We start from the raw sequence: 27077 nt of genomic DNA, 5'->3' as shown, positions 1-27077 counted from the left end.
GAGAGAACAGCAACAACCCCTACAGCCTCTCTCCCCTCAGTAAGGGGACTCACCTGGCCTGCCTGATGCTGGGATCAGAGGAGGAGAGAACAGCAACAACCCCTACAGCCTCTCTCCCCTCAGTAAGGGGACTCACCTGGCCTGCCTGATGCTGGGATCAGAGGAGGACGAGAACAGCAACAACCCCTACAGCCTCTCTCCCATCAGTAAGGGGACTCACCTGGCCTGCCTGATGCTGGGATCAGAGGAGGAGAGAACAGCAACAACCCCTACAGCCTCTCTCCCCTCACTAAGGGGACTCACCTGGCCTGCCTGATGCTGGGATCAGAGGAGGACAGGGGGAGGAGGACAGGGGGAGGAGGACAGGGGGAGGAGGACAGGAAGAGAGGAGAAGGACAGGGGAGGAGGTGAGGAGGTGAGGAGGAGGACAGGGGGAGGAGGAGGAGAGGACAGGGGAGGAGGTGAGGAGGAGAGGAGGAAGACAGGGGGAAGAGGAGAGGAGGAGGGGAGGAGGAGAGGAGGAGGAGAGGAAGAGGATAGGAGGAGGACAGGGAGAGGAGGAAAGGAGGAGGACAGGGGGAGGAGGAGAGGAGGAGGAGAGGACAGGGGGAGGAGGAGAGGAGGAGGAGAGGACAGGGGGAGGAGGAGAGAAGGAGAGGAGGACAGGGGGATGAGGAGGAGGAGGATAGGGGGGGAGGATGGGAGGAAGAGGAGAGGAGGAGGAGAGGAGGAGGAGGACAGGGGGAGTAGGTGAGGAGGAGAGGAGGAAGACAGGGGGAAGAGGAGAGGAGGAGGAGAGGAGGAGAACAGGGGGATGAGGAGGAGGAGGAGGAGGAGGAGGATAGGGGGAGGAGGATGGGAGGAAGAGGAGAGGAGGAGGAGAGGAGGAGGACAGGGAAAGGCCCTCTTTGTTTTGTTGTTGTGGTACTAATTTGACATTTTACAAATTCCTGTGTCATCAAGTTCCTCAAGTGTGGTAATTAAGAGCAGCAGGTCACTCCTGAATGAGGCCTAAATGCAAACATGGTCACTGCCAATCAGCTGCAGGCAGGGGGTGAAGGGGCTGGGTGGGGGCTGTGGTAGACACACAGGACTCTCCCCCTTTCTCCCTCTCTCGTTCCCTGGGGAATTGTTATCGAGAGAGAGAAAAAGAAAGAGACAGAGAGAGAGAGAGAGAGAGAGAGAGAGAGAGAGAGAGAGAGAGAGAAAGAGAGAGAGAAGAAAGAGACAGAGAAAGAGAGAGAGAGACAGAGAGAGAGAGAGAGAGAGAGAGAGAGACAGAGGTTTTAATTTCAGTTCATGGAACATGGGACCAAAACGTTAAATGTTGTGGTAATATTTTTGTTCAGTATAAAAAAGAAAATACAAAATACATACACTACACACTACGAATATTTAGCTATCTGGAAATGATTTATGCTAATGGGATAACAATCAGATAAGCCTTTATAGCCTTTCATTGTATTTAATTGAATATGAATTGACTGTAATTTGCTCTAGAAAGATAAGAGAATTGACTAAATGTGAAAATGTAAATGAAACTTTCTCGAAAGTCCCACCTGCTTGTGTGTCTGGAGAGAGAGAGAGAGAGAGAGAGAGAGAGAGAGAGAGAGAGAAAGAGATGATATGACAGGACAGGACGAGAGAGAGAGAGGACATGAGAGAGAGAGAGAGAGAGAGAAAGAGAGAGAGAGAGAGAGAAAGAGATGATATGACAGGACAGGACGAGAGAGAGAGAGGACATGAGAGAGAGAGAGGCTAGCATTTTTCAACAGTGAATGTTTTTTTCTATGGTCTCACTGACCACCAAGAGAAACATTAGACCCCCCTGGTTTCTGCTTGAGAAGACAAACACACAACTAAACAGTAGCAATACAATAACCATCTCCCCCCGCCCCCTCCCCTCCCCCAGCCCCGCCCCTCCCCCTGCCCCGCCCCTCCCCCGCCACTCTCATTGTCTTGGTGTGTTTAAGAAAAGCTGTCTCTAATGAGGGGCTAATAGGTGGGATTCGGCCCCAATTGAGTTCCTCTCCGGGGGTATTGTTGGTATTGTAACGGCTGCCTGGCTCCAGCTGTAGAGCCTGTAGAGGACATGCATGTGAATGGGGATGACATGCAAATCTATTGGGCTGAAACAAGGTTATTTTGTATTGACAGTCAATGACAATCAAGAGGTTGAGAGGGATGTTGGTGGGGTGGGTAGTATACGCTGAGGTTGAGAGGGATGTTGGTGGGGTGGGTAGTGTACACTGAGGTTGAGAGGGATGTTGGTGGGGTGGGTAGTGTACACTGAGGTTGAGAGGGATGTTGGTGGGGTGGGTAGTGTACGCTGAGGTTGAGAGGGATGTTGGTGGGGTGGGTAGTGTACGCTGAGGTTGAGAGGGATGTTGGTGGGGTGGGTAGTGTACACTGAGGTTGAGAGGGATGTTGGTGGGGTGGGTAGTGTACACAGGTTGAGAGGGATGTTGGTGGGGTGGGTAGTGTACACTGAGGTTGAGAGGGATGTTGGTGGGGTGGGTAGTGTACGCTGAGGTTGAGAGGGATGTTGGTGGGGTGGGTAGTGGACACTGAGGTTGAGAGGGATGTTGGTGGGGTGGGTAGTGTACACTGAGGTTGAGAGGGATGTTGGTGGGGTGGGTAGTGTACACTGAGGTTGAGAGGGATGTTGGTGGGGTGGGTAGTGTACACTGAGGTTGAGAGGGATGTTGGTGGGGTGGGTAGTGTACACTGAGGTTGAGAGGGATGTTGGTGGGGTGGGTAGTGTACACTGAGGTTGAGAGGGATGTTGGTGGGGTGGGTAGTGTACGCTGAGGTTGAGAGGGATGTTGGTGGGGTGGGTAGTGTACGCTGAGGTTGAGAGGGATGTTGGTGGGGTGGGTAGTGTACACTGAGGTTGAGAGGTATGTTGGTGGGTGGGTAGTGTACACTGAGGTTGAGAGGGATGTTGGTGGGGTGGGTAGTGTACGCTGAGGTTGAGAGGGATGTTGGTGGGGTGGGTAGTGTACACTGAGGTTGAGAGGGATGTTGGTGGGGGTGGGTAGTGTACGCTGAGGTTGAGAGGGATGTTGGTGGGGTGGGTAGTGTACACTGAGGTTGAGAGGGATGTTGGTGGGGTGGGTAGTGTACACTGAGGTTGAGAGGGATGTTGGTGGGGTGGGTAGTGTACACTGAGGTTGAGAGGGATGTTGGTGGGGTGGGTAGTGTACGCTGAGGTTGAGAGGGATGTTGGTGGGGTGGGTAGTGTACGCTGAGGTTGAGAGGGATGTTGGTGGGGTGGGTAGTGTACACTGAGGTTGAGAGGGATGTTGGTGGGGTGGGTAGTGTACACTGAGGTTGAGAGGGATGGTTGGTGGGGTGGGTAGTGTACGCTGAGGTTGAGAGGGATGTTGGTGGGGTGGGTAGTGTACACTGAGGTTGAGAGGGATGTTGGTGGGGTGGGTAGTGTACCGCTGAGGTTGAGAGGGATGTTGGTTGGGGTGGGTAGTGTACACTGAGGTTGAGAGGGATGTTGGTGGGGTGGGTAGTGTACACTGAGGTTGAGAGGGATGTTGGTGGGGTGGGTAGTGTACACTGAGGTTGAGAGGGATGTTGGTGGGGTGGGTAGTGTACGCTGAGGTTGAGAGGGATGTTGGTGGGGTGGGTAGTGTACGCTGAGGTTGAGAGGGATGTTGGTGGGGGGGGGTAGTGTACACTGAGGTTGAGAGGGATGTTGGTGGGGGGGTGGTAGTGTACACTGAGGTTGAGAGGGATGTTGGTGGGGTGGGTAGTGTACCCTGAGGTTGAGAGGGATGTTGGTGGGGTGGGTAGTGTACGCTGAGGTTGAGAGGGATGTTGGTGGGGTGGGTAGTGTACACTGAGGTTGAGAGGGATGTTGGTGGGGTGGGTAGTGTACACTGAGGTTGAGAGGGATGTTGGTGGGGTGGGTAGTGTACGCTGAGGTTGAGAGGGATGTTGGTGGGGTGGGTAGTGGACACTGAGGTTGAGAGGGATGTTGGTGGGGTGGGTAGTGTACACTGAGGTTGAGAGGGATGTTGGTGGGGTGGGTAGTGTACACTGAGGTTGAGAGGGATGTTGGTGGGGTGGGTAGGGGACACTGAGGTTGAGAGGGATGTTGGTGGGGTGGGTAGTGTACGCTGAGGTTGAGAGGGATGTTGGTGGGGTGGGTAGTGTACACTGAGGTTGAGAGGGATGTTGGTGGGGTGGGTAGTGTACGCTGAGGTTGAGAGGGATGTTGGTGGGGTGGGTAGTGGACACTGAGGTTGAGAGGGATGTTGGTGGGGTGGGTAGTGTACACTGAGGTTGAGAGGGATGTTGGTGGGGTGGGTAGTGTACACTGAGGTTGAGAGGGATGTTGGTGGGGTGGGTAGTGGACACTGAGGTTGAGAGGGATGTTGGTGGGGTGGGTAGTATACACTGAGGTTGAGAGGGATGTTGGTGGGGTGGGTAGTGTACACTGAGGTTGAGAGGGATGTTGGTGGGGTGGGTAGTGTACGCTGAGGTTGAGAGGGATGTTGGTGGGGTGGGTAGTGTACGCTGAGGTTGAGAGGGATGTTGGTGGGGTGGGTAGTGTACGCTGATGTTGAGAGGGATGTTGGTGGGGTGGGTAGTGTACACTGAGGTTGAGAGGGATGTTGGTGGGGTGGGTAGTGTACACTGAGGTTGAGAGGGATGTTGGTGGGGTGGGTAGTGTACACTGAGGTTGCTTAGGAAGGTAAATGTGTTGTTAAAAGAAGTAACAGGATGAAGTGGGACACTGGGACATTTAATAAGATGGGAAATTGGACACTGTGTTCCCTACCTTAGTCCCCTACCTTTTACTAACCTTATTATAATTTCTTACTCCCTCTTCCCAGGCCTTCTTCTCTCTCTCCCTCTCTGTCTCTCTGTCTCTCTCTCTCTGCTCCCCCTAGTCTTTCATTCTGCCCATCTCCACTGTCTACATTAGTGTTGTTTGTAGGCTGGCTAGTCTTTCATCTGTCCAGTGTTTTTATGTTCTGTGCTCTTCAGCACAAAGGCTCCTCTACCTCACCTCTGGGTTGGTTTTGATGAGTACACCAATTGTAAAGGGGTCTCCATAGAAACAGGTGCAGGAACCTCCTCTGTTCCTGACTGAAGGCACACACACACACACACACACACACATGAGTAACAGACAATACAAGCCAACCACACACATGAGTAACAGACAATACAAGCCAACCACACACACATGAGTAACAGACAATACAAGCCAACCACACACACATGAGTAACAGACAATACAAGCCAACCACACACACATGAGTAACAGACAATACAAGCCAACCACACACACATGAGTAACAGACAATACAAGCCAACCACACACACATGAGTAACAGACAATACAAGCCAACCACACACACATGAGTAACAGACAATACAAGCCAACCACACACACATGAGTAACAGACAATACAAGCCAACCACACACACATGAGTAACAGACAATACAAGCCAACCACACACACATGAGTAACAGACAATACAAGCCAACCACACACACATGAGTAACAGACAATACAAGCCAACCACACACTCCTTGGGATTTGTAAGGATGTGCTGGATGTTTATTGTATCAGTGTAACACATCTGTTCATATGTTGAAAGAGTATAAGTTATCTACTAGTAAGTCAATTAACACACAGACATATTTAAGAGGGCCAGTTTGCAGTTACGTTGCACTTTGCATAACTAAATACTGTAATAGTTACATATATACACATATTGTCACGTATTGTCTCATGTAGTCCTTTCTCTTGCTTTTTAAATCGTCTGTGTTTCCATTTCTTGATGACTTCCACAACAGACCTTATCTTATCTCGTCTAGTTTCCGCTGTCAATGTCCTGTGACGGCTATGGATCTGACTATGAACAAACAGCTCCACCGTGTGGTATTAAAGGTGCACACGCAGCACACTGGTCTATAATCTACCAGTCCAAAACTGTCAGTTGTTGGCTATTTAGAATGATCAGAAAGAACTGCTCCCAGAGGCGGCCCTGTAGTCAGCTGCTCCTCTTGTTCAACCCCAGTTAGAATTCATCATAATTCAACTAATCAACTTTAAACACTTGTTCAGTTGAATCATATCTGTTAGCGCAGTTCACTTTTTTTATGAAGAAAGACGAACTAGTGTTAGTTGAATTCGTTGTCTATCAGGTTTTATACAGCTCGTTTTATCAAACTGTGAATCACTGAGTCACTTCCTCAATGAATATTCCCTCGCGTTTTGCGTCCTCTCTCCTCGCACCCTGCTCAAAACGCATCGGAGAAGGTCTGGAGGGAGGGAACCCCTCCTCCTACACGCTCAAGCAGGAGGCGGGGAGCTGGAATGCGAGGAATTGAGGTAAAATGAGTTGAGTCTGACTGTCATTTGACTATGCTGTCCATTTACAGTTTTATTTTATTTATAGTTGAATCATTCATTTATAGTTTTATTCTACAGCTAGTTGAATCATTCATGTATAGTTTATCTTCACCACTAGATGGCAGACTTGCCCTTCTTATTCCCCATCAGTTGTCGACACCTCCAGTAGCAGACAGACAGACAGTCTTAGATTTATTTTATAACAAATTATATATTTTAAACATGCTACTATTCACTAGCATTATCTGATATAAGTAAAGTGTAACAAATATAGTACAGTGCAACAACAATAACGGTTCTTTGCAGTTCTTTATAGAACCTTTTTGAGAGCTATACATGAAGCTGGATATTGAACCCTTCCTTTTTGAGAGCCATACATGAAGCTGGATATTGAACCCTTCCTTTTTGAGAGCCATACATGAAGCAGGATATTGAACCCTTCCTTTTTGAGAGCCATACATGAAGCAGGATATTGAACCCTTCCTTTTTGAGAGCCATACATGAAGCAGGATATTGAACCTTTCCATTTTGAGAGCCATACATGAAGCAGGATATTGAACCTTTCCTTTTTGAGAGCCATACATGAAGCGGGATATTGAACCCTTCCTTTTTGAGAGCCATACATGAAGCGGGATATTGAACCCTTCCTTTTTGAGAGCCATACATGAAGCAGGATATTGAACCCTTCCTTTTTGAGAGCCATACATGAAGCGGGATATTGAACCCTTCCTTTTTGAGAGCCATACATGAAGCAGGATATAGAACCTTTCCTTTTTGAGAGCCATACATGAAGCGGGATATTGAACCCTTCCGCTTTATACAGGCGTTTGGCACAATTAATTCTATCAGGAAATACACAGCACATGGACTCGATCTGGACTCTATGTAGATGTAAATAGAGCCAGTCCTTGATAAAGCGCTATCGAGACCTATGGTCTTTCAAACAACAGTCACTAGAGGGCGCTCCACTCCATCTAATAAATAATAAGATGACGAAATGCAGACATCACACGCTGTGAACATTCAGTTGTCTGGAAATGATTTATGATCATGGAAAAACAATCAGATAAGCCTTCATAGCCTTTCATTGTATATGATAGTATGTGAATTGACTGTAATTTGCTCTGGATAGATAAGAGAATCGACTAAATGTGAAAATGTAAATGAAACTTTCTCCAAAGTCACATGTGTTTTGATGGAGAACTGCACTGCTCATTGGTCTTATCCTCATACCTGCCTGTGTGTCTGAAGAGAGAGAGAGAGAGAGAGAGAGTGAGGGAGAGAGAGAGAGAGAGAGAGAGAGAGAAGCCTCCCTAGGCTAGGTATGTAACACGATGCGCACGTTGCAGCCGTTAACATTCCTCGTGTGTTCCAGTTCACAAATGTAGTCAAAGCATTGCCTACCATTCATCATCTCTCAACCACCCACAACAACCGGATTTTACTTTCCTTCTTCTCTTTGTTTATGACCATTTGAGTGGTCAACCCCGCGGTCTAAAAGTGGAGCCCCGAGGATCTCGGATCGGCGCGCTCCTACAGGGGCTCGGAGGCGCGCCCGGGGCTTCCAGATTTTTGCCCGGTTTCGTCGCAGCGGAGACCGATGCCTCGAATCGCCGAGACCGGAGAGGGTCTCAACGGTCTAGGACGCCAGCGACGAGGGGTCGTCTGGCGCCACAGAACACCTTCCTAGACACAATAGCAAACCGTTTTGATGGGACCCGTAAGTAACCACTCCACGTGCGCCTTTTTAGCCAGGTGACGCGCGTAAAGTCTAGGATATGTTTTCAATCACATTTTATTGTAAAAAAAAAATAAATAAGAATATGCAACCCTTATGTAGCATTATATTATAAGAACGTGTCTGAAGGACCTGAGGTGTTCTGATGTGTTGATGTTTATCTAGGACAGGGCTCTCCTTAATTCACATAGTTAGACGTTTTTCGATGTTCATTTGACATGACTGTAGTTCTACAGGACCAAAAATTACATCCCAGGAGGCAAGATCCTCTTAATCCTCATATAAATGTGTCTTACCAAAACTATTCAGATAGATGACTAGCTGAACTAGGGGTGTATTGAAGATAGATCACCTGGGATATGCATATAGGCTAAATTAACTTCAATATACATTAAGACATATGCAGTCTCCCAGGTAGACCTGTCTTGCAGTCAGATGACCAAATCGCCCTCTAGTGGCCTCATGGGTGGAATATTATTCATAATTTCAGAATTATTCAATAAATGTTTGTTTTTTATAAACGACTGAAATACGGTGTTTCTATGTTAAATGGTTTTGTTATATTTCAGTCTTCTGTGGTGTATATAAAGTGTAATATTGTAACTCAAACTCAAAATGTAATACATTTCAACTCTATATGTGACATGGTACACGTGTCTTCTATTTTTCAGCCCATAACCATGTGTGTGAGGTGGATACTTTTGTTTCAAAGTAGATGTGTTTAAGACTACCAAGAAACCCTCTGTGTGACCCTGGTTTAGCCCACTGCAGTAAATTAATTAGCAAAGTCGAGTGCATTGGATTTCCCCATGGCTTTCAAACTCCATAATATTACAGGGTGTGTGTGTGCGTCGTCTGTGTGTGCGCGTGTGTGTGTGTGTGTGTGTGTGTGTCTATACCGATCGCTGCCTGCACCTGCCCGCCCATCCAGCATAACTTCTCTGGACGGTTCTAACTTAGAATTTGTGGACAACTACAAATACCTAGGTGTCTGGTTAGACTGTAAACTCTCCTTCCAGACTCACATCAATCATCTCCAATCCAAAGTGAAATCTAGAATTGGCTTCCTATTTCGCAACAAAGCATCCTTCACTCATGCTGCCAAACATACCCTCGTAAAACTGACCATCCTACCAATCCTCGACTTCGGCGATGTCATTTACAAAATAGCCTCCAATACCCTACTCAACAAGCTGGATGCAGTCTATCACAGTGCCATCCGTTTTGTCACCAAAGCCCCATATACAACCCACCACTGCGATCTGTATGCTCTCGTTGGCTGGCCTTCACTTCATAATCGTCGCCAAACACATTGGCTCCAGGTCATCTACAAGACCCTGCTAGGTAAAGTCCCCCCTTATCTCCGCTCACTGGTCACCATAGCAGCACCCACCTGTAGCACGCGCTCCAGCAGGTATATCTCTCTGGTCACCCCTAAAGCCAACTCCTCCTTTGGTCGTCTCTCCTTCCAGTTCTCTGCTGCCAACGACTGGAACGAACTACAAAAATCTCTGAAATTGGAAACACTTATCTCCCTCACTAGCTTTAAGCACCAGCTGTCAGAGCAGCTCACAGATCACTGCACCTGTACATAGCCCATCTATAATTTAGCCCAAACTACTACCTCTTCCCCTACTGTATTTATTTATTTTATTTATTTTGCTCATTTGCACCATATTATTTATATTTGAACTTTGAACTTTCTTCAAACTACAAATCTACCATTCCAGTGTTTTTCTTGCTATACTTTATTTACTTTGCCACCATGGCATTTTTTTTCTTTTACCTCCCTTATCTCACATCATTTGCTCACATTGTATATAGTCTTATTTTTTTTTCTACTGTATTATTGACTGTATGTTGTTTACTCCATGTGTAACTCTGTGTTGTTGTATGTTGTCGAACTGCTTTGCTTTATCTTGGCCAGGTCGCAATTGTAAATGAGAACTTGTTCTCAACTTGCCTACCTGGTTAAATAAAGGTGAAATAAAAATAAAATAAAATTTGTACCCCTCCCTTGCAGTCTCTTATATAACGGCATGGTAACATCACCATCAACTCAATATAGCAGCCTAACAGTGAGATTGAGAGATTAATTTCCCATAACTCCTTTGTGTCAACGTGTGGCCTTTGGTCTATGGGTGATTAGTGTGTGACAGGTGAGGTGGTGGTGTAGGTAGGTGCTGACATAATATGACAGTCTCAGGACGGTTTCAAAGCCCAGCGTAATGGCAGCACTGAGACAGTCTCAGGACCGTTTCAGAGCCCAGCGTAATGGCAGCACTGAGACAGTCTCAGGACCGTTTCAGAGCCCAGCGTAATGGCAGCACTGAGACAGTCTCAGGACCGTTTCAGAGCCCAGCGTAATGGCAGCACTGAGACAGTCTCAGGACCGTTTCAGAGCCCAGCGTAATGGCAGCACTGAGACAGTCTCAGGACCGTTTCAGAGCCCAGCGTAATGGCAGCACTGAGACAGTCTCAGGACCGTTTCAAAGCCCAGCGTAATGGCAGCACTGAGACAGTCTCAGGACGGTTTCAAAGCCCAGCGTAATGGCAGCACTGAGACAGTCTCAGGACGGTTTCAAAGCCCAGCGTAATGGCAGCACTGAGACAGTCTCAGGACGGTTTCAAAGCCCAGCGTAATGGCAGCACTGAGACAGTCTCAGGACGGTTTCAAAGCCCAGCGTAATGGCAGCACTGAGACAGTCTCAGGACGGTTTCAAAGCCCAGCGTAATGGCAGCACTGAGACAGTCTCAGGACGGTTTCAAAGCCCAGCGTAATGGCAGCACTGAGACAGTCTCAGGACCGTTTCAAAGCCCAGCGTAATGGCAGCACTGAGACAATCTCAGGACGGTTTCAAAGCCCAGCGTAATGGCAGCACTGAGACAGTCTCAGGACCGTTTCAAAGCCCAGCGTAATGGCAGCACTGAGACAGTCTCAGGACCGTTTCAAAGCCCAGCGTAATGGCAGCACTGAGACAGTCTCAGGACCGTTTCAAAGCCCAGCGTAATGGCAGCACTGAGACAATCTCAGGACGGTTTCAAAGCCCAGCGTAATGGCAGCACTGAGACAATCTCAGGACGGTTTCAAAGCCCAGCGTAATGGCAGCACTGAGACAGCTTTCCACAACACTGCACATGCTGGGGAAGGGTTGAAGTTGTACTTGCTATTCCTCACATGTGCAGCCAGGAGGCTGTGTGTGTGTTTGTGTTTGTCTCAGCGAGATAAAACAGAATAAGAGGGTTAGAGAGGGAGAGAGATGGAGAGAGAGGGAGAGGGAGAGAGAGAGAGGGAGAGAGTGAGTGTGAGAGAGTAAGACAGAGAGACTCAGAGACCTGTCAGTGTGGTGCTAGGACAACAATCTGTCCCTCAACATCTGTAAGACCAAGGAGCTGATCGTAGACTACAAGAGAAAGAGGGGAGAGCACACCCCCATCCACATTGACAAAGCCTGGAGCGGGTCGAGAGCTTCAAGTTCCTTGGCGTACACATCACTAAGGACGTCACATGGTCCACTCACACCCGCACAGTCGTGAAGAGGGCACGACAGCTCCTCTTCCTCCTCAGGAGGCTGAAAAGATTTGGCATGGGCCCTCGGATCCTCAAAAAGTTCTACAGCTGCACCATCAAGAGCATCTTGACTGGCTGCATCACCGCTTGGTATGGCAAGTGCACCGCCCTCAGCCGCAAAGCGCTACAGTGGGTGGTGTGGACAGCCCAGTACATCCCTGGGGCCGAGCTCCCTGCCATCCAGGACCTCTATATATTCTTTATGTCATCTCCCTCTCTCGCTCTCATGCTTCCAACTGCTGGATGATGCAGCATTGTAATATCAAGCATAATGATCTCTTCCGTTGACATCAAATCAGGAGCCACGTGCCTCAGTGTACCAGGGCTTCTGAATGGCTGTCTATAAGCACAGCACAGTCTCTTCCTCTCCTCTCTTCCTGTGATACCTTACTGTTGGTGGCTCCTGGATTGACAGATCTCTAGGTCTTGGTGTTCAAGTCCAAGGCAAATGAGATGGATACCACATAAATAATCTGTGATAATCCATTCATGTGCAGAGATAGGAATGGATTATAGCAGATTATCTTGCAGCGTCCTGTCCATCTCATTGAGTATGGACATGTCTAGGATCACCTGTTGTCATGGTTACTGAGGTGGGGTAGTCATTGAGTATGGATGAGATGAGATGGGAACCACAGCTGTGCAGCAACTTTAGATATTACCAGGCTCACCTCTTGTCATTGTAGCTGAGGTGGGGTAGTCATTGTTTTTATCCCCATCAGGGATTGAAAGCATTACATTTTTGTCCATTTCTTTCTTTCCCTCCCTCCCTCCCTCCCTCCCTCCCTCCCTCCCTCCCTCCCTCCCTCCCTCCCTCCCTCCCTCCCTATATTATACACATTCTTCACAGTGAGTGCCCCATTCCTACAGATCCTATTTCTGTAAAGGACTCAATCATCTCCTGCAGAGTGAATTGTTCTCCTGTAGAGCTCATAAAGCCTTCCAATCAAACAACTAAATTACCCATAGAAATATTCAAGAGGGCGTATCTCCGTCAAGTGCAAGGCAGAGCCACTCAAATCCCCCTACCACCCTTGACTCAAACAGAAACTGCATTTATATGTAATTGATGTCTTGACTTCATTCATGCATGAATTAACACAGTTCTGTTTGTTGCCTTTGGCCCCTGATGCCCTTAATTTAAGCCAAGCTATGTGATTTGTTAGGTTTGCGTTTTCGTTCCCCCTGTCATACTCAGCCAGAGACCCGGCTTGGGGCAAAAACACACCCTCATCGCCCTTACCATCACAAAGACTCAGTCAAAGTCTTGCAAGTAATCCAGAGAAAAATATCATTCAACTTTTATACAAAGTTCAAAGGAGGTCTCTTTGATGTTCTTTATCCCAAATAGCATTTGAAACTCGTCCCGTCTATCTTTCTTTCTTTCTTTCTTTCGCTCTCTTTCTTCTCTCTCTCTCTCTCTCTCTCTCTCTCTCTCTCTCTCTCTCTCTCTCTCTCTCTCTCTCTCTCTCTCAGACAGTAACTTTGTCCTGGGTAACGCCCAGGTGCAGTCGCTCTACCCCATCGTCTACTGCTCGGACGGCTTCTGCGAGCTGACCGGCTTCGCCCGCGGTGAGCTGATGCAAAAGAGCTGCAGGTGTCACTTCCTGTACGGCTCGGACACCAGCGAGAGCCTAACCACTCAGATCCAAAAGGCTCTGGACGAGCAGCAGGAATTTAAGACTGAGTGCATCCTGTACAAGAAGGGGGGTAAGGAAGGGAACCATCTTGGTTCTAGTTGACAGAGATTAGTCAGTGGTCTGGTAAGACTTCCTCCACAGGTCCCTCAAGGGGTTTCTATGGCTCTTTCTCAAATGCATCTCTTCCCCTTCATCATAATCATTAGTCTAGTTTTCACTTGGTCAGTTCTTTCAGATAATTGCAGATGAAGGAGAGGACAGATGATCAAGGCCATTGAGACAGAACCTATATGTTTTCCTTATCTCTGACCTGTGGTTGTCTGTGTGTCTGTCCGTATCTCAGGAGACCAGTTCTGGTGTCTGCTGGACATAGTGCCCATCAAGAATGAGAAGGGAGAGGTGGTGCTGTTCCTGGTCTCCCACAAGGACATCACGGAGACCAAGAAGGACCAGCAGAACCAGGGGGACCATGGACAAGACTCAGACACTGGTGAGGGAGGGAGGGAGGTTCAGTTGAAGGGAAAATGGGAGAGAGGGGTTGGAGGGAGAGGGAGAGAGATACATTGGCAGTTACCTGATGAACAATGAATAAGCTAGTTACAGTACATCAAAAGAATCTTGTCTCCCTCCACCCCCACCCTTCGGCCTGCCTGTCCCCAGACGAGGAGACAGGTCTGGAGGTGCACAAGATCACCCGTCCCCCAGGCTTTGACAACAACCGCCGGCGTAGCCGGGCCGTACTCTACCAGTTGTCTGGCCACTTGCAGAAACAGGACAAGAGCAAGCTCAAGATCAACAACGTGAGTACACTGTAACACATGGATGGACATTTACAGAAAAAATCTTTGCAGTTAGCTACTGGAATTATATATTACATTATAGGACTGTAAAGAGTGATGCATTATGGGGGGTCTGTTAGAGCTCTGCGTCGCACGACACGTCCCCATATCACCCAGTTAGCAACATGTTTGCCCAATACATCTCACGTCATCCTCTTATATTCTCCAATACAGCCCATATCCCATCCTATATCACTCTTATATTGTCCAATACAGCCCATATCCCATCCTATATCACTCTTATATTGTCCAATACAGCCCATATCCCATCCTATATCACTCTTATATTGTCCAATACATCCCATATCCCATCCTATATCACTCTTATATTGTCCAATACAGCCCATATCCCATCCTATATCACTCTTATATTGTCCAATACATCCCATATCTCATCCTGTCAACACTCTTATATTGTCCAATACATCCCATATCTCATCCTATCAACACTCTTATATTGTCCAATACATCCCATATCTCATCCTATATCACTCTTATATTCTCCAATACATCCCATATCCCATCCTATATCACTCTTATATTGTCCAATACATCCCATATCCCATCCTATATCACTCTTATATTGTCCAATACATCCCATATCCCATCCTATATCACTCTTATATTGTCCAATACAGCCCATATCCCATCCTATATCACTCTTATATTGTCCAATACATCCCATATCTCATCCTGTCAACACTCTTATATTGTCCAATACAGCCCATATCCCATCCTATATCACTCTTATATTGTCCAATACATCCCATATCTCATCCTGTCAACACTCTTATATTGTCCAATACATCCTATATCTCATCCTATCAACACTCTTATATTGTCCAATACAGCCCATATCTCATCCTATCATCACTCTTATATTGTCCAATACAGCCCATATCTCATCCTATATCACTCTTATATTGTCCAATACATCCCATATCTCATCCTATATCACTCTTATATTGTCCAATACATCCCATATCCCATCCTATATCACTCTTATATTGTCCAATACAGCCCATATCTCATCCTATCAACACTCTTATATTGTCCAATACAGCCCATATCCCATCCTATATCACTCTTATATTGTCCAATACAGCCCATATCTCATCCTATCAACACTTTATTGTCCAATACAGCCCATATCTCATCCTATCATCACTATTATATTGTCCAATACATCCCATATCTCATCCTATCAACACTCTTATATTGTCCAATACACCCCATATCTCATCCTATCAACACTCTTATATTGTCCAATACAGCCCATATCTCATCCTATCAACACTCTTATATTGTCCAATACATCCCATATCTCATCCTATATCACTCTTATATTGTCCAATACAGCCCATATCTCATCCTATCAACACTCTTATATTGTCCAATACAGCCCATATCTCATCCTATCATCACTCTTATATTGTCCAATACAGCCCATATCCCATCCTATATCACTCTTATATTGTCCAATACAGCCCATATCTCATCCTATCAACACTCTTATATTCTCCAATACATCCCATATCTCATCCTATCAACACTCTTATATTGTCCAATACAGCCCATATCTCATCCTATCAACACTCTTATATTGTCCAATACATCCCATATCTCATCCTATATCACTCTTATATTGTCCAATACAGCCCATATCTCATCCTATCAACACTCTTATATTGTCCAATACATCCCATATCTCATCTTATCATCACTCTTATATTGTCCAATACAGCCCATATCCCATCCTATATCACTCTTATATTGTCCAATACATCCCATATTCCATCCTATATCACTCTTATATTGTCCAATACAGCCCATATCTCATCCTATCAACACTCTTATATTCTCCAATACATCCCATATCTCATCCTATCATCACTCTTATATTCTCCAATACATCCCATATCCCATCCTATATCACTCCTATATTGTCCAATACAGCCCATATCTCATCCTGTCAACACTCTTATATTGTCCAATACAGCCCATATAAGCACATATAAACATCAAACCACCACTCCTATGGCTAATCACTTCCTCAACATTTCAATGGCGAAGGTGCATAAAGATGTAGGAATTCAGACAATGACGTCATTGTTTTTAGCACTACCCACAGAGTTCTTAAACTATGGCTCCCCATATGGTTCAATGTGCCAGTAAATCAGTTTATTCCAAACTGCCATCGTCTTGGAGCTAGAATGGGATCATAATAACCCTTTTGTTAGTAGCCGTGGTTCAAGATCTGTTTGTGCTGTATAGCTACCTCCTATGGTTATTATCTGGCCGTTTGGTGACTAAGACAGCATCAATGGCTCTGGGATCAGTCTTGTTCGTAAGGATAAACCCTCTATCAGTCATGGACTTACTTAATTACAAAGGCCCATCCTTCCGTTGGGAGCAAAGGTCATCAGGGCTTCTGTCCATCTCACTCTGTTCTGGGCCATCTTCTCCAGATCTTTCCATCCTATACCAGTTCTTTTTGTTCTGGGCCGTCTTCTCCAGATCCTTCCATCCTATACCGGTTATTTTTGTTCTTGGCAGTCTTCTCCAGATCCTTCCATCCTATACCGGTTCTTTCTGTTCTTGACAGTCTTCTCCTGATCCTTCCATCCTATTCCGGTTATTTTTGTTCTGGGCCGTCTTCTCCAGATCCTTCCATCCTATACCGGTTATTTTTGTTCTGGGCCGTCTTCTCCAGATCCTTCCATCCTATACCGGTTATTTTTGTTCTGGGCCGTCTTCTCCAGATCCTTCCATCCTATACCGGTTATTTTTGTTCTGGGCCGTCTTCTCCTGATCCTTCCATCCTATTCCGGTTATTATTGTTCTGGGCCGTCTTCTCCAGATCTTTCCATCCTATACCGGTTCTTTTTGTTCTGGGCCATCTTCTCCAGATCCTTCCATCCTATACCGGTTATTTTTGTTCTTGGCAGTCTTCTCCTGATCCTTCCACCCTATACCGGTTATTTTTGTTCTGGGCCGTCTTCTCCAGATCCTTCCATCCTATACCGGTTATTTTTGTTCTGGGCCGTCTTCTCCAGATCTTTCCATCCTATACCGGTTCTTTTTGTTCTGGGCCGTCTTCTCCAGATCCTTCCATCCTATACCGGTTATTTTTGTTCTGGGCCGTCTTCTCCAGATCCTTCCATCCTATTCCGGTTATTTTTGTTCTGGGCCGTCTTCTCCAGATCCTTCCATCCTATACCGGTTATTTTTGTTCTGGGCCGTCTTCTCCAGATCCTTCCATCCTATACCGGTTATTATTGTTCTGGGCCGTCTTCTCCAGATCCTTCCATCCTATACCGGTTATTATTGTTCTGGGCAGTCTTCTCCAGATCCTTCCATCCTATACCGGTTATTATTGTTCTGGGCCGTCTTCTCCAGGTCCTTCCATCCTATACCGGTTATTTTTGTTCTGGGCCGTCTTCTCCAGATCCTTCCATCCTATACCGGTTATTATTGTTCTGGGCCGTCTTCTCCAGATCCTTCCATCCTATCCCGGTTCTTTTTGTATCTGTCTCAAGATCCCACATGGACTTTATTCATTCAGTATATAATTTTTATTTACCTCTATAATATTGTCTTGGTGTTTGCCTTCATGTTGTTATGATGTGTAATTTTATTCTCCAGAGTATGTTTGGGGCGACCACCAACCCTATCCCTGAGTACAAGGTGGCTGCCACCCCAAAGTCTCGCTTCATCCTGCTACACTACGGGACCTTCAAGGCGGGCTGGGATTGGCTGATCCTCCTGGCCACTTTCTATGTGGCCATCACCGTGCCCTATAACGTTTGCTTCACCGTGGTGGAAGGGCGGGACGAGGGGGGCGGCTCCGGGGCTCGCAACCCCCCAAGTTACAGCGACATCTTGGTGGAGATTCTGTTCATCATTGGTACGAGTGAAAAACCCCTCACTCACCCCCACCCAGAATGTTACCCCACCCCCACCCCCACCCCAGAATGTTACCCCACCCCCACCCCAGAATGTTACCCCACCCTCACCCCCACCCCAGAATGTTACCCCACCCTCACCCCCACCCCAGAATGTTACCCATCCCCACCCCAGAATGTTACCCCACCCTCACCCCCACCCCAGAATGTTACCCCACCCTCACCCCAGAATGTTACCCCACCCCCACCCCACCATTCCTTTCCGTGTCCAGGAATCTTCCAGCCGGGATTTCTAGAAAGCTGTGAATTTGGGAGTTACCAGAATTTTGCAACCCTAGTCCCTTTAAAAAACAGTAAAGTATGTTTTCAAACAGTGGAGACTGCTGAGGGGAGGACGGCTCATAATAATGTCTGGAATGGAGTCAGTGGAATGGTATCAACCACCTGGAAACCACGTGTTTGATGTGTCTGATACCATTCCATTGACTCCGTTCCAGCTGTTATAATGAGCTGTCTTCCCATCAGCAGCCTCCACTGGTTTTCTAATGGTTGTAATCCCATTTATCTGACAAGATAACAGCCCAAATTCTACGTCTTTCCCAGACATATTGATGTTGACATGAAAATAAATGTCTTAACCTGGTTGTAATCTGACATCTCTACAACCGATTTATGACCAGGAACAACGTCATTATGACGTCCCATGCCAAATGTTGCTTGCTGGGTTGAATGATGATTGAGCGATCCCTTTTAACTGCTGTCTGTGTGTCCTCTGTTGTGGTTTTATTGGGTATTTATTGGTGTTCTATGTGTTGGCTGGTCCAATCAAATGTCCCCTTTGTCCTATTCTATCTCACCATGTGTTTTCTGTGACAGACATTGCACTTAACTTCCGCACCACCTATGTGAGTACAACGGGTCAGGTGGTTTATGAAGCCCGCTCTATCTTTGTACACTACGCCACCTCCTGGCTGTTTGTTGACCTGATCGCCGCCCTGCCCTTTGACCTGCTCTACGCCTTCAATATCAGCGTGGTGGGTGTGCGGCACGTTCACGCAACGCAGGCATGCACAGACATATGTGAAGACGCATACATAAACAAGCACACATACTTTACACAGACACACACACATACAGTACCAGTCAACAGTTTGGACACACCTACTCATTCAAGGGTTTTTCTTTATTTGTTCTATTTTCTACATTATAGAATAATAGTGAACACATCAAAACTATGAAATAACACATATGACATCATGTAGTAACCCAAAAAGTTTTAAACACGTTCAAATATTTTTTGAGATTATTCAAAGTAGCCACCCTTTTGGCTTGATGACAGCTTTGCACACTCTAGGCCTTTTCTCAACCAGCTTCATGAGGAATGCTTTTGCAACAGTCTTGAAGGAGTTCCCACATATGCTGAGCACTTGTTGGCTGCTTTTCCTTCACTCTGTGGTCCAACTCATCCCAAACCATCTCAATTGGGTTGAGATTCGGTGATTGTGGAGGCCAGGTCATCTGATGCAGCACTCCATCACTCTCCTTGGTCAAATAGCCCTTACACAGCCTGGAGGTGTGTTTTGGGTCATTGTCCTGTTGAAAAACAAATGATAGTCCGACTAAGCGCAAACCAGATGGGATAGCGTATCGCTGCAGAATGCTGTGGTAGCCATGCTGGTTAAGTGTGCCTTGAATTCTAAATAAATCACAGACAGTGTCACCAGCAAAGCACCCGCACACCATCACACCTCCTCGTCCAAGCTTCACAGTGGGAAATACACATGCGGAGATCATCCATTCACCCACACGCGTCTCACAAAGACACGGCGGATTGAACCAAAATTCTCAAATTTGGACTCATGAGACCAAAGGACAGATTTCCATTGGTCTAATGTTCATTGCTTGTGTTGTTTGGCCCAAGCAAGTCTCTTCTTCTTATTGGTGTCCTTTAGTAATGGTTTCTTTGCAGCAATTCGACCATGAAGGCCTGATTCACGCAGTCTCCTCTGAACAGTTGATGTTGAGATGTGTCTGTTACTTGAACTCTGTGAAGAATTTATTTGGGCTACAATCTGAGGTTCTAATGAAACTTATCCTCTGCAGCAGAGGGAACTCTGGGTCTTCCTTTCCTGTGGCGGTCGTCATGAGAGCCAGTTTCATCATAGCGCTTGATGGTTTTTGCAACATCACTTGAAGAAACTTTAAACGTTTTTGACATTTTCCGCATTGACTGACCTTCATGTCTTAAAGTAATGACGGACTGTCGTTTCTCTTTGCTTATTTGAGCTGTTCTTGCCATAATATGGACTTGGTCTTTTACCCAATAGGGCTATCTTCTGTATACCCCCCCTACCTTGTCACAAAACAACTGATTTGCTCAAACGCATTAAGAAGGAAAGAAATTCCACAAATGAACTTTTAACAAGACACACCTATTAATTGAATTGCATTCCAGGTGACTACCTCATGAAGCTGGTTGAGAGAATACCAAGAGTGTGCAAAGCTGTCATCAAGGCAAAGGGTGGCTATTTGAAGAATCTCAAATATAAAATATATTTTGATTTGTTTTACCTTTTTGGTTACTACATGATTCCATATGTGCTATTTCATAGTTTTGATGTCTTCACTATTATTCTACAATGTAGAAAATTTTTAAAATAAAGAAAAACACTTGAATGAGTAGGTGTGTCCAAACTTTTGACTGGTACTGTACTTAGAAACACACACACAGAATGGTGACTGATCACTTTGTTCTTTGGCCAAAGGGCTTCATAGAGACATGGGGGTGCAGCCAGCCAGGGACTGGGGTGTGTCTGTCTGTGTGTGAGTATAGGTCATGTTTGTGTGAGACGTATTGAGCCGTCAGTCATACCGAGTCTCGCCAGGCTTTAATGGTGTCCAGTGATGTATCAATACCAGCCTCCTGCTGTCTCATCGATCCCCGAACCAAGAACATTTCTCAGAACAACACCTCAAAGGCATCAAAAACTGTCAAACTTTCCAACTTTCAAGAACACACACACACCTATGCACACACACACACATCACACACACTCTGTCAATACCAATGACCATTGACCTCTGCTTTCATGTCCCCTCCCTCCCCTCCTCTTCCCCTGTGCAGTACTTTGGGGTCCACCTGCTGAAGACAGTGCGGTTACTCCGTCTCCTGAGGCTGCTCCAGAAGCTGGAGCGTTACTCTGAGTACAGCGCCGTGGTTCTCACCCTGCTCATGTCTACTTTCGCCCTGCTGGCCCACTGGATGGCCTGCGTCTGGTACTTCATCGGACGCAAGGAGATCGAGAGCAACAGCCTGAGCTCCTGGGATAATGGTGAGTAAACCTGGCATCAAAATAAACACACACACACACACTCACACACACATACACGCACACACTAAATCCCTATTAAATGGTCTTTTATTTAGTTATGAGTTCAATGATAATGAAGAGCTATTGGGACATTGGATAGTTAGTAACTTCCCACACATGTAAAGACACAGTGACTCCTTGATGGTAACTCCATACATGTAAAGACACAGTGACTCCTTGATGGTAACTCCACACATGTAAAGATGTAAAGACACAGTGACTCCTTGATGGTAACCCCACACATGTAAAGACACAGTGACTCCTTGATGGTAACTCCACACATGTAAAGACACAGTGACTCCTTGATGGTAACCCCACACATGTAAAGACACAGTGACTCCTTGATGGTAACTCCACACATGTAAAGACACAGTGACTCCTTGATGGTAACTCCACACATGTAAAGACACAGTGACTCCTTGATGGTAACTCCACACATGTAAAGACACAGTGACTCCTTGATGGTAACTCCACACATGTAAAGACACAGTGACTCCTTGATGGTAACTCCACACATGTAAAGACACAGTGACTTCTTGATGGTAACTCCACACATGTAAAGACACAGTGACTCCTTGATGGTAACTCCACACATGTAAAGACACAGTGACTCCTTGATGGTAACTCCACACATGTAAAGACACAGTGACTCCTTGATGGTAACTCCACACATGTAAAGACACAGTGACTCCTTGATGGTAACTCCACACATGTAAAGACACAGTGACTCCTTGATGGTAACTCCACACATGTAAAGACACAGTGACTCCTTGATGGTAACTCCACACATGTAAAGACACAGTGACTGCTTGATGGTAACTCCACACATGTAAAGACACAGTGACTCCTTGATGGTAACTCCACACATGCAAAGACACAGTGACTCCTTGATGGTAACTCCACACGTAAAGACACAGTGACTCCTTGATGGTAACTCCACACATGTAAAGACACCGTGACTCCTTGATGGTAACTCCACACATGTAAAGACACAGTGACTCCTTGATGGTAACTCCACACATGTAAAGACACAGTGACTCCTTGATGGTAACTCCACACATGTAAAGACACCGTGACTCCTTGATGGTAACTACAGCGGTGTTGAGCTGTTTCTCCAGCCCTGATTCCAGAATGACAATATCCAACCACAAGACTTTGGATAACTGTTTTCTATTTTCTACAGTTATATATCAGCATCATGTAGCCAGCAACATGACCTTGTAACAAACAATGATCAGTTTGTGCTCTTCCATACATATCACTCCATCCTACTCTCCCTTTCTATTCTCTTGTCCTTGGAACTGTTTCTCTCTCATTCAATACTGACTTGTCCTCTGTCTGTCAGTTAGCTGGTCCTCTGTTTGTCAGTTAGCTGGTCCTCTGTCTCTCCATTAGCTGGTCCTCTGTCTGTCAGTTAGCTGGTCCTCTGTCTGTCAGTTAGCTGGTCCTCTGTCTGTCAGTTAGCTGGCCCTCTGTCTGTCAGTTAGCTGGTCCTCTGTCTGTCAGTTAGCTGGTCCTCTGTCTGTCAGTTAGCTGGCCCTCTGTCTGTCAGTTAGCTGGTCCTCTGTCTGTCAGTTAGCTGGTCCTCTGTCTGTCAGTTAGCTGGTTCTGTGTGTGTGTGTGTGTGTGTCTGCAATACTGTCCTCAATGACCCCAAGGCTACATGTACCTTAATATCACCTCAGACTCACAGACACCAGGATATCAGACATGGGTTCAAATAGTATTTGAAATCGTTCAATTACTTTGAGCATTTGCTTTAGCCTGGCTGGAGTGTCGGATGAATGGGGTTTGCACTTTTGTGACTATTCTATTGGTTCCATTGCACCTGGCAAGCTCAATCAAGCACAGCCAAAGTATTTTAAATAATTTCAAATAGTATTGGAAACCAAGGAACAGTGCACACTAGTCAAAGGGCTAGAGAATTGAGATACAGACAGGGTGTCTAAGGGGTTTACTGGAAGGTGGATTACATGGGAGAGAAGATGGAGGGCTGGGAGAGACAGCAGACCATGTTCACTCTCTCTCTCTCTCTCTCTCTCTACCCCTCTCTCTCTCTCTCTCTCTCTCTCTCTCTGTGTGTGTGTGTGTGTGTCTGTCTCTGTCTCTGTCTGTCTCTACATGATAATCACAGCTCTGTGAGATTCAGGTACCATAGAGAGCATGGGGTTCAACACTATGGACAGGGTCTGTATACAGAACATACTGCAGCACCATGGACAGGGTCTGTATACAGAACATACTTCAACACCATGGATAGGGTCTGCATACAGAACATACTGCAGCACCATGGACAGGGTCTGCATACATAACATACTGCAGCACCATGGACAGGGTCTGCATACAGAACATACTTCAACACCATGGACAGGGTCTGCATACAGAACATACTGAAGCACCATGTACAGGGTCTGCATACAGAACATGCTGCAGCACCATGGACAGGGTCTGCATACAAAACATACTTTAACACCATGGACAGGGTCTGCATACAGAATATACTTCAACACCATGGACAGGGTCTGCATGCAGAACATACTGCAGCACCATGGACAGGGTCTGCATACAGAACATACTGCAGCACCATGGACAGGGTCTGCATACAGAACATACTGCAGCACCATGTACAGGGTCTGCATACAGAACATACTGCAGCACCATGGACAGGGTCTGCATACATAACATACTGCAGCACCATGGACAGGGTCTGCATACATAACATACTTCAGCACAAATGGACAGGGTCTGCATACAGAACATACTTCAGCACCATGTACAGGGTCTACATACAGAACATACTGCAGCACCATGGACAGGGTCTGCATACAGAACATACTTCAGCACCATGGACAGGGTCTGCATACATAACATACTTCAGCACCATGGACAGGGTCTGCATACAGAACATACTGCAGCATCATGGACAGGGTCTGCATACAGAACATACTTCAACACCATGTACAGGGTCTGCATACAGAACATACTTCAGCACCATGGACAGGGTCTGCATACAGAACATACTTCAACACCATGGACAGGGTCTGCATACAGAACATACTTCAACACCATGGACAGGGTCTGCATACAGAACATACTTCAGCACCATGGACAGGGTCTGCATACAGAACATACTGCAGCACCATGGACAGGGTCTGCATACAGAACATACTTCAGCACCATGGACAGGGTCTGCATACAGAACATGCTGCAGCACCATGGACAGGGTCTGCATACAAAACATACTTCAACACCATGGACAGGGTCTGCATACAGAATATACTTCAACACCATGGACAGGGTCTGCATGCAGAACATACTGCAGCACCATGGACAGGGTCTGCATACAGAACATACTGCAGCACCATGGACAGGGTCTGCATACAGAACATACTGCAGCACCATGTACAGGGTCTGCATACAGAACATACTGCAGCACCATGGACAGGGTCTGCATACATAACATACTGCAGCACCATGGACAGGGTCTGCATACATAACATACTTCAGCACAAATGGACAGGGTCTGCATACAGAACATACTTCAGCACCATGTACAGGGTCTACATACAGAACATACTGCAGCACCATGGACAGGGTCTGCATACAGAACATACTTCAGCACCATGGACAGGGTCTGCATACATAACATACTTCAGCACCATGGACAGGGTCTGCATACAGAACATACTTCAACACCATTGACAGGGTCTGCATACAGAACATACTGCAGCACCATGGACAGTGTCTGCATACAGAACATACTTCAGCACCATGGACAGGGTCTGTATACAGAACATACTTCCACACCATGGACAGTCTGCATACAGAACATACTGCAGCACCATGGACAGGGTCTGCATACAGAACATACTTCAGCACCATGGACAGGGTCTGCATACAGAACATACTTCAACACCATGGACAGGGTCTGCATACAGAACATATTGCAGCACCATGGACAGGGTCTGCATACAGAACATACTGCAGCACCATGTACAGGGTCTGCATACAGAACATACTTCAACACCATGTACAGGGTCTGCATACAGAACATACTGCAGCACCATGGACAGGGTCTGCATACAGAACATACTGCTGCACCATGGACAGGGTCTGCATACAGAACATACTTCAACACCATGTACAGGGTCTGCATACAGAACATACTGCAGCACCATGGACAGGGTCTGCATACAGAACATACTTCAACACCATGTACAGGGTCTGCATACAGAACATACTGCAGCACCATGGACAGGGTCTGCATACAGAACATACTGCAGCACCATGGACAGGGTCTGCATACAGAACATACTTCAACACCATGTACAGGGTCTGCATACAGAACATACTGCAGCACCATGGACAGGGTCTGCATACAGAACATACTTCAACACCATGTACAGGGTCTGCATACAGAGCATACTTCAACACCATGGACAGTCTGCATACAGAACATACTTCAACACCATGGACAGGGTCTGCATACAGAACATACTGCAGCACCATGCACAGGGTCTGCATACAGAACATACTGCAGCACCATGGACAGGGTCTGCATACAGAACATACTGCAGCACCATGGACAGGGTCTGCATGCAGAACATACTTCAACACCATGGACAGGGTCTGCATACAGAACATACTGCAGCACCATGGACAGGGTCTGCATACAGAACATACTGCAGCACCATGGACAGGGTCTGCATACAGATCATACTGCAGCACCATGGACAGGGTCTGCATACAGAATATACTTCAACACCATGGACAGGGTCTGCATACAGAACATACTTCAACACCATGTACAGGGTCTGCATACAGAACATACTGCAGCACCATGGACAGGGTCTGCATACAGAACATACTTCAGCACCATGGACAGGGTCTGCATACAGAACATACTTCAACACCATGGACAGGGTCTGCATACAGAACATACTGCAGCACCATGGACAGGGTCTGCATACAGAACATACTGCAGCACCATGGACAGGGTCTGCATACAGATCATACTGCAGCACCATGGACAGGGTCTGCATACAGAATATACTTCAACACCATGGACAGGGTCTGCATACAGAACATACTTCAACACCATGTACAGGGTCTGCATACAGAACATACTGCAGCACCATGGACAGGGTCTGCATACAGAACATACTTCAACACCATGGACAGGGTCTGCATACAGAACATACTTCAACACCATGTACAGGGTCTGCATACAGAACATACTTCAACACCATGGACAGGGTCTGCATACAGAACATACTGCAGCACCATGGACAGGGTCTGCATACAGAACATACTGCAGCACCATGGACAGGGTCTGCATACAGAACATACTGCAGCACCATGGACAGGGTCTGCATACAGAACATACTGCAGCACCATGGACAGGGTCTGCATACAGATCATACTGCAGCACCATGGACAGGGTCTGCATACAGAACATACTGCAGCACCATGGACAGGGTCTGCATACAGAACATACTTCAGCACCATGTACAGGGTCTGCATACAGAACATACTTCAGCACCATGGACAGGGTCTGCATACATAACATACTGCAGCACCATATACAACTCCAGGGATTAGAGAGACAGTGCTGTCTGGCTCTGCAT

At 46.5% G+C, this 27077-nt stretch overlaps 1 protein-coding gene across 2 annotated transcripts in view; it reads left to right on the top strand.

Moving 5' to 3' along the window:
* Nucleotides 1-6307: 6307 nt before the first annotated feature.
* Nucleotides 6308-27077, top strand: part of LOC115179434 (potassium voltage-gated channel subfamily H member 3) — a 36217-nt gene continuing 15447 nt past the window's right edge. Inside the window, exons 1-7 of one of the 2 annotated variants that reach the window (XM_029740949.1) lie at nt 6308-6365; nt 13172-13405; nt 13679-13825; nt 13996-14135; nt 17820-18081; nt 18956-19113; nt 21204-21411. In XM_029740949.1, the coding sequence (XP_029596809.1) occupies nt 13276-13405; nt 13679-13825; nt 13996-14135; nt 17820-18081; nt 18956-19113; nt 21204-21411 (1045 nt within the window). In that variant the 5' untranslated portion in view covers nt 6308-6365; nt 13172-13275. Of the gene's footprint in view, nt 6366-7748; nt 8107-13171; nt 13406-13678; nt 13826-13995; nt 14136-17819; nt 18082-18955; nt 19114-21203; nt 21412-27077 lie in introns of those variants that run through there. The other variant, XM_029740950.1, reaches the window with a different exon arrangement.

This window comes from Salmo trutta, chromosome 39 (genome assembly GCF_901001165.1).
Source record: "Salmo trutta chromosome 39, fSalTru1.1, whole genome shotgun sequence".
NCBI classification, from domain to species: Eukaryota; Metazoa; Chordata; class Actinopteri; order Salmoniformes; family Salmonidae; genus Salmo; species Salmo trutta.
This window is presented reverse-complemented; position numbering and strand designations above follow the sequence as displayed.